The 8,542-nt window shown below is 59.3% G+C and overlaps 1 protein-coding gene across 4 annotated transcripts; it reads right to left on the minus strand.

Annotated features, from left to right (window-relative positions):
* Positions 1-2,042: 2,042 nt before the first annotated feature.
* Positions 2,043-8,142, minus strand: GMPPA (GDP-mannose pyrophosphorylase A). Of its 4 annotated transcripts, none has more exons than XM_012729128.1 (14): positions 8,100-8,142; positions 7,188-7,248; positions 6,974-7,071; positions 6,148-6,251; positions 5,708-5,894; positions 5,352-5,411; positions 4,684-4,814; positions 4,029-4,043; positions 3,570-3,704; positions 3,351-3,448; positions 3,152-3,198; positions 2,871-2,963; positions 2,603-2,771; positions 2,043-2,322 (listed from the first exon to the last, which is right to left on the minus strand). In XM_012729128.1, the coding sequence occupies exons 2-14, from the start codon at positions 7,225-7,227 to the stop codon at positions 2,222-2,224; spliced, it is 1,278 nt and encodes a 425-aa protein (XP_012584582.1). In that variant the 5' UTR covers positions 7,228-7,248; positions 8,100-8,142; the 3' UTR covers positions 2,043-2,221. The 4 variants fall into 4 exon arrangements, with proteins under 4 accessions (XP_012584582.1, XP_012584574.1, XP_012584578.1 ...); XM_012729120.1 differs by having other exon boundaries at positions 7,857-8,140; XM_012729124.1 differs by having other exon boundaries at positions 7,795-8,140.
* Positions 8,143-8,542: the final 400 nt, after the last annotated feature.

Consider the following 8,542-nt stretch of genomic DNA (forward strand, 5'->3'; position numbering starts at 1 on the left):
TAAGTGCCAGGGGGAGGGGATGGAGGTGGGGGTGGGACTGGAGCCCGGGGCAGGCCTGCCAAAGGGGCTGGAGGGAGAGATGGGCACTGCCCCCACCCCACCTCATCCTGGCCAGCAGCCCCCCAATCTGTGTTCTTGGCTCGGCCTCTTCCCCTCAATGGCTCCTGAAGCTCATCCAAATTTCTCTCCACACTCCGTCCCCAGCTCTCCTCTCCAGTCTCCCCATCCAGCTTGGTGCCAGGGACCCGCCCACCCCCCCCACCCCGGCCCCCAGCTCGCTCCCCCTCACTGATTTTACAGAATAATCTTTTTATGGAAACCAAAAAAAGCACTAATGGCAGGAGCGCACCCCTCCCCCGCATCCCTCCCCCAGCTCACCCCCCACTTCCCACCCCAGTTCCCTGGGTTCTCTTCAAAACCCTCCCTGGGGCCAGCACCTTCTTACCCCTACTGGGCCAAGGAGGTCCCAGAGGTGGAGAAAGAAGGGGGCTCTGGCTCTCCCCTCCAGAGGCAGCCCCAGTCATGGGCCCCGCAGGCGGATGGGGCTCCAGGCCCTCTGAGGTCAGGCAAGGGGGGGTGAGGGGGGCAGCACAGGGTCTCCCTCAACATACCCCGCAGCAGCGCAGCGAGCGGCAGGCCCAGGTACTCCCTCAGCCTGGGCCGTGTCAAAGACCTCAGTGTCACTAGTCCCTGCTGTTTCCAACACTGACCCTTTCTCCTTCCCCTCTCCAACATGTCCCCACCCCCACTGGGCCTAGGAGGGGGGGTCCCGGGGGCCAGGGCCTGACACAGACTTATTGGATTTCACGGTGTTTTGCTGAGAAAATAATTAAATTATCATATTTATGATGGAGCTGCCATGGCCTCTGCCAACCACTCGGAACAGAAGGGTCAGGACGGGGGAGGTGGGAAGGGGCCCAGCCCTGGGCCTCCCAGCCTCTCGCTCCAGCCTGGACCCCAGGTGCAGGGCAGGTGTCCGCAGACCCCTCACAATCCCAGAGGTGATGGCAGAGCCCCGAGGGAAGGGCAAGGCCCACTGCCGACATCCCGTGGGGTCACATCTGGCCCTGTCACCCTCAGCCCGCCCCTGAAACACCATCTTCACAGCGCCCTGATGGAGCTGGGAAACCCTGGGCTCTGACCCACACCCAGCGCAACGACAAGGCCCCACCCGGCACCCTGCTGCCAGGACCCCCTCCTCCCTCCCACCCACACCCTGCCCCCCCATTCTCTTCGGGTAATTAGATTCCTCTCAATTAGCAGATTACGATCATTACCAGCTCATCTGGCAACTAAGCTCCGCACCCACAGCTGGGGAAGGGGGGCGCCAAGAGGGGCACATGGGGGTCATGGACAGACGGGAGAGGTGGCCGCGTTCCTCAGGGGCGCCAGGAATGGGAGAGAACTGCATCCTCTCAGAAGGCTGAGCCAGGGGATGTGGGGGGTGGCCAGGGCTCCCCCCTCCGGGAGAGCGGGCGCCCATTGTGTTTCTGGAGAGAGACACCAGCTCCCGCTGCCCCACCTGCCAGGGGAGTGGGAGGCAGACTCGAGGGAGAGACCCCCGCCTCACCAAAAACTGGGCTAGCAGCAGATGGAGCTGGCAAAGCGGCAAAGAGGCCGGGGCTGCGGCCCAGCGGGAACCGAGGGGAGCGGCTGCGGGGTGAGCCAATCTTGAGTCTGCGGCTCCCAGGGCCCATGAGCCGCCCGCACCCCACTGCCCAACCAAAATCCTTCAGCCTTCCCTTCGGATTCCTTCCACTCTGAGCCAGAGCCAGGCCCAGTGAAGAGGAACAGGAAGGCGGGCAAGCGGGCGCGGCAGGGGTGAAGGCGGGGCCAGGCAGGCCTGGAGCCTTGAGGGCCCAGCTCCGGAGCCCGCGTGAGGCTGAGGCAGTGGGAGGGGGAGATTTACCAGGCTCCAGATTCATTATTCATGAGCCCGCAGCAACGACTCCAATTTAAATGCTAATGTGGGGGGGCCTGACTCAGCTGCCCCCCTTCCACCCTCACCCCCAGCCCAGGCACAGGCGAGTCCGTGCTGGCTCCAAGGTTCACGGGGGTTTATTAGGGAGTAGAGAGAGGCCAGGCGTGGGCCACCCACATTGCTCCCATGATAGGAGCATCCTGCCTGGCTTCCCCGTCCTCTTTGGACAGAGGCTGATCACACAGGCATTCTCTTCCAGGAGAGTGAGTAGGAGTTGGGGGGGCCCTGTGGCAGCCCCCCTCAGAGGATGATCTGGTTGGTGAAGCTGCGGCTCAGCTCCTTGTGTGGCAGAACAATCGAGTTCAGGATGAGCACCTCGGCAGGGATCCGGACGCGGCAGCCTGTAGCACGGAGGGCACCAGGAGGGGCCTTGGGGTGGGCAGGCCAGGGCTGGGCAGCCAGGCCACCGCCTGCAGGGGGGCTGCTCCCTGCCCATCTGTGCTCTGGCCTGACGCCCCCCCACCCTGTGACTCACACAGGCCCTGGCACACATCGGGCACTGGGTAAATGTTTGCTAACCACACAGGCACGCACACGCATGCACACAGGAGCAGATGCCCCACAGGCACGGCCATCATGGACGGCGGTTTCTCACTGCTCGGGCCCCCGGGGAAGCCATACCCAGAATAGTGATGGCGGGCAGCAGCTTCCCATCCTTGAAGAGGCTTTCACTGTCCATGTGAGCACGGGGGTCGTTGGGGTTGGGGTCATTGGGGGTACCCTCCACTCGGGCCCAGCGCCCCACATTACTCCCCCAGCCCACAATGCTGTGCAGAACGCATGTGTGCTCCTGCCAAACAGGATGAGGTGAGGGGTGAGACAGGGTTAAGCACAGAGCACTCCCATCCTCTGGGGGGGCCCAGCCCCTGCCTCTTGTGCCAGTGTCTACCTGTAGCGCAGCTCCATGGAGGACTATGGTCTCTCGGAGCCGCACACCCTCGCCCACAGTCACCCCCTCTCCGATGGAGACGTTGGGGCCCAGCTGTGAAGAAGAGCACGCACAGTGGGTCCCAGGAGGGCTTGGAGGACCCCAAGCCCAATTCCCTCATGGACCGGCTGCAGCAGAGGGCAGGGTGACAGAGCAGACTGGCACTCTGAGCACAGGAGGGGTCTGCAGTGCCCGCCCGTCCTGACAGCGGCCGTCCTCTCCTGGGGCTGGCCCCCACTTACCACAGCCGACGGGGCCACCTTAGCTGTTGGGTGGATGTAAACGTTTCCTAGAAGCAGAAGAGAGGACCTGGAGGCAAATACCCCAAACCATCTCTGGTTCGGGGAGGGCAGGGATTGAGACATCACCTCTGGAGTTACACGGCAGCACGGGGGGGGGGGGGGGGAGGGCAAAGGCCGGGAACTGGAGTCAGCTGGGTACCTCGGATTCGTGGACCCCCTGGGCTGTGCTTGGCCAAACGTTCTGGGTGAGTGAGCTGGTACTGGCTCAGATAGAGGCGGGAGGCATAGAGGGCTGAACTGGGGGCCACACAAAGTGGAGCGGGGGCTCAGGACCCAGCAGGGCCTGGGCCACCCCTCCACAGTCCTGACAGTCCCGGCCACTAGGAGAACCAGCCACCCCTCAGGGCCCCCCCCGTACCCCGCGGACTTGATCTGGCTCCAGATACCGTCGGTCAGATGCACGTATATCTGGCCCTGCCCAGCCAGGGCTGAGAACACATCCTGCTCCAGGCGGATGGTACCTGCCCCTGGCCACAGGCCTGAAGAGTCCTCCCTGGCAGGTGAAGAAGACAAGCTGACATCAGTTCCCCAGCTGAGGCCGACATAGGGGCCAGCAGTGTCAGGGATGGAAACGGGAGGGAACCCCACCCCCTCAGGACTGGTCAGATCTTCTGCCTCATCACCTCACCGCCATCATCCCCTCGCTCTCCCTGCTGGGCTACTGCCCCAAGAGAGCCCAGCACAGGTCTGTTGCCCATCCCTGCCCCAGGCCCTGAAGTTTTGCCCAGACCTGGCACCCTCCCTCTTTCACTCCTTGAAACCCCACCTCCAGTTACCCACCCTCTCACTGGATGAAATGAAACGCAGACAGACTCACCCCAGAGGAAGGCAGCTGGTGAGGGCAGAGACAGTCACAGAAAGAGAGGGAGAGAGAGATGGTAGAGATGCCAGCTCAGCAGAAACAGACAGAGAGGCCAGGCAAGATGGAGAGAGAAGCAGAGATGTGGGTGGGAGTGAGCGAATGAGGTGGGGGTGGGGGTGGGGGCTGAAGGCAGGGAATACTTAGGAGGGGCCAGTTCCTGGGCCTAGGACCCGACGCTGGGCTGGTGGTCATGATGTACAGGGCTCTGGGGCGCTGTGCTCTGAGGGATCCTTAGCCTCAGCGTGCAAGTGTGTGTGTGTGTGTGTGTGCGCGCGCCTGAGTGTGTGTGCCTACTTCAGGCGTGTGCACCCAAGTGTGTGTGTTGCCGTCTGTTCTGAAAGACATCTCTGGGACACTCAGGGCTTGAGAGAAATGGACCAGAAGGGGAGTGGGCAGGCGGTGACAGAGGAGGAACTGGGATGGATAAGGAAGAGGGACAGAATGAGGTTAGAAGGGGAGGGACTGGGGAGGATCGGCTGGAGATGACAAGTGGAAAGGAGAAGGGAGGAGGAAGGTGAGCAGGTTGAGATGGAGTCTGCAGAGACTTGGCGGGGAGGGTGGTCTGTGCCTAGGGGGAGTTGGGGTTACAGGGCCATGGGGCCCGCCTCACAGTTGCCCATCCTGCTGATTACGCTGGAAAACATCCCGAAGGGGCTTCAGGGCTTCCGGGGAGAAGAGGTAGATGCCGCAGTTGATGATGTCACTAACAAAAGTGCTGGGTTTCTCCACATAGTGCAGCACCTAAGGGCAGAGGCTGAGTTTACCAGGGGACAGTTCACTGCTATGAGGCCCCAGGCCCTCTGCTCACTCAGGGGCAGACGTTTCTCCAACGGACAAGCGTCCACCTCTGCCAGGCCCAGGATGCTGTTTCCTGCCTCAGTGCCTTTGCACACCCCATTCCCTTTACCCGCAATGCCTTCCCGAATCCTTATTCACCCACACAAATTTAACGAGACGCAGAGGAGGACCTGGCCCCCTCAAGCCTTGCCTCCCCTCCGCACCCAGGCCAGGCTGGATCGGCCGGGCTGTGCCCCCACAGTTCCCTGTGCATACATCTCTGCGGCGGCACACCCAGGGAAATGAACCATCGCCCCCTTGTCTCGCCAATCTCTTGAAAAGGGACAGAAGATGAACAAGTGAGAAGATGAACAAGTGAGGGTGGGCCCCACCCGTCTGACAGGATGGGGGCCCATCGATGGCACGCTGGCATTCTCTAGAGGCAGGGTGAGGAGTGGCGAGACACTGAAGCGATGCGCAGCCAGTCCCCTTCCCTCTCACCTCATGTGTCTGTGGATTCTCCACGATGCAGCCGTAGTTGAGGGATTGCGTCCTGTTAGCCTGAAAGACAGACACATCCAGACGGTGACCTGTTGGCCGCAGAGCAGCGAGGTCTGTTTTCTTTCTTTCTTCCTTCTCCTGTGGCACCTGGCACGCAGCTCCGCCACTGACAGGCCTTCAGCGGGGGTGAGAAATGACAGCTGCCCTCCCCCTCCCTACTTGGGAGCAGCCAAAGGGTTGCAGGGGGAGGTGGCGCTCTGGCGCATCTCCCTCCTGATGCCCCTTCCACCTCCCTGGGCTGCCCTGCACTCCAGGAACCTGGCTGGACCCCCGCGGTACCCCCCTGACCTCCTCACCGTGGTGCCAAGGAGTAAGAAAGGGTGAGGCTGGCGTCTGTGGGCATCCAACATAGCATTCAAGGGGAAGTCGGAGCAGACATCAGCATTGAGCACAAAGAAGGCCTCAGGGCTTCCGGCCAGGATCTGGTCCCGGAAGTGGTAGAGACCACCTCCTGTGCCCAGGGGGGCAAATTCCTGCAGGTACCTGTTCCAAGACCCCAGAGCCAGCTCAGTGAGATCAGAGAAGGTACTCAGTGTGGGCGAGTACCTGACCCCTCCTGCTCCCAGGACTATGCCCAAGGTCCCCAGAGAAACTCAATATATTCAGGGATTCAGAAACCCAAATGCTTGGGGAGGTGGACAAAAGCGACTTAACGCAGCAACTCAATCCACTCTTGAGAACCAGGGAGCCTGGACACTGCTCCCTACCCTCCCCGTACAGCAAGTGTGCACAACACCTGACTGGAAGGTTAAACTCCTGCTGGGCAGCTTCTAGGAACCGGGTTAGAGGCTCATCAGGTTGATAGAAGCCAATGAGCAGAATCTCCTGCATCCCAGGGACCTGAGGACAAGGGAAGAGGTGGGAAGAAAAAAGATCTGAAGGAAGGCAATGCCAGGTAGTGCCCAGTACTGGCCCAGAAGCCCAGAGATCGGTTTTAGTCTCAGCTGCACTGGCCGGGGCATGCACTCTGGCCTGTTTGTTCCTCTGGACAATGAGGACTTTAAAGTTAGTTCCTGACCTTTCAGTCTTTTATTATTCTGTCATTCCCCACCCAATACCCTAGGGAAACATTTTTCCTATCAAGCTGCATTAAAGGATAACCCATTCCCCGCCCCACCCCAACTTTACTCTCTGTAGATCTGAGCTTCAGATCTGGCTGAGGTAAGGGCACCATTTATCAAATGCCGATGTCTGCCGTGGCACTTTACAAACACTAAGCGTTATTACCCTACGAAGTAGGGGCATCCCCTCCTGATGCCCCTTGTGTGTTATGAGTTCTGTGTTGTGCTATCTACCAAGGTTCTCCATGCTACAGCTTTAACTTGTCTCCAAGATTCCAGCCTGATCTCACATGCTTTAAAATCAGGGGTGAGGCGAGATTGGGGAGGACAGTTGGGCAGCAGTGGGAACTCCTGGGGGCACCTCTCACAACCCTGTTTGTAAAGGGGAGTTAGTTCCTAGAGTTATGCCTGGTGGGGAGAAGTCATGCTTGGGGAAAAGGGAAATGCAGCTTGAAGGAGATGACAGGGAAGTGAGGTGGGACAGGGGGCCTAGGAAATTACCTGGGCACAGGCCTCAATGTGGTGCTGGATCATGGGGACCCCTGCCACTGGAAACAGGGGTTTGGGCACCTCAAAAGACAAAGGCCTGAAGCGAGTTCCTGGGAGAGGGAAAAAAAAAAAAAAAAACTTCTGAAAGGACTGAAAACACAGCTTCCTGCCTCCCTCTTCCAACCACCCCAGCCAAACCTCCTCACCCCACCCCCTGGCTCCTCACCCTTTTGAGGGCCTCCAATCAGGATCACAGCTTTGAGCATGATGGTGATGGCTCCCTAAACCTCAAATCCCAACAGAGAAATCAGGCTCAGATTTCATACCCTAACCAGGACCTCCACCCACCCCCACACACATACACCCCAACCAAACCCACAATAGTGACCCTTAGGTCTCTCCCAAGATGTAAACCTGGGACTCTCAACCTGGATAGCACGTCTTACAAATCCTCCATCTCTGACCCCAACGCTGACTCCAGTGGGTCTTCAAGCCCAACAACTGCCCCAATTCTGAGAGTCACACACCACAATTTGATCCATAGCAGATTTCTTCCCTATGGCGACACATTCTAACATGCACTCAGCGATAGCCGCCCTTCTCAGACCCCAAACCTCAAAAAGCCAAAACCCCATAGCCACTGATTCTCAATTGTGCACCCCGCTTCTACATGTTAAATCCTGAACCCAGAATACTGAATTTCAAACCCCCAATGAGCTTCACATATTAACTCCAATCCTAAAAGGGAATGCCAAGTATTGAACTAACGCTGACCGTATCTGATGAATCCCCCCAAAACCCTTTATTTGCTGAACCTGAATCCTAACACTAACCTCCAGGTGATGAACCCTGAACTGAACGGCAGATTCCCTGGCATCCCAAGCACCAAACCTACCAACCCCCTGAGTCCCAATACTGACGACAAGCGTTGAAATCTCTGGATTCGGAAGAGTGACTGCTGGCCCTCTGAACCCCACTACTGGCAGTCTAATAAACTCTAGTCTCGTGAGTCTGGGACTGTGGGACCAAGGCAGGAGCCAACGTGCGGAGAGCCAGCCGAGACCTCCGAGTCTGCTCTTCGCCTAGGGGCCGTCCCTTCCCTTCTACCCCCTTTCGCCGCCCCTCAAGCTCCCTTTACCCCTAGTTCCCTTTATTCCTGCTCTGCCGCTCGCTAAAGCCAGCTCCTTCCGCGCACGTGTCTTCTCGCAACTCGCGAGAAGTCCTCCGCAGAGCATGCCGGGAACTGTAGTTCACACCCTCCCCCTTGCCTGCTACGGGAGAGGCGCGAGGTGGGATGAAAGGGAGGATATGGGGGTGTGTCCAAGGGATCGAGTGGGAAGGTCTAAATTAGAAGGGTGGGGCCTGAGATGCAGAGGCTGAAACCTAAGGTAAGGACCTGGAGCCATCTGGGAATTGGGCCCAGACGCAGCAGCCATGGTAGGGAAGTAACTTCTGTTACAAAGTAGAGGTCACCCGGAGAGAGCGGGGCTCGAGTCGAGAGAGGGTGTGCCCATCTTCGAAGGGGCAAAGCCAGAGTAAACTAACCCCCTCCTCCGGCCATCCCTCCCTCCCCCCGCCCCC

This window comes from Condylura cristata, unplaced genomic scaffold, assembly GCF_000260355.1.
Source record: "Condylura cristata isolate star-nosed mole 26May11 unplaced genomic scaffold, ConCri1.0 scaffold00002, whole genome shotgun sequence".
Lineage (NCBI taxonomy): Eukaryota > Metazoa > Chordata > Mammalia > Eulipotyphla > Talpidae > Condylura > Condylura cristata.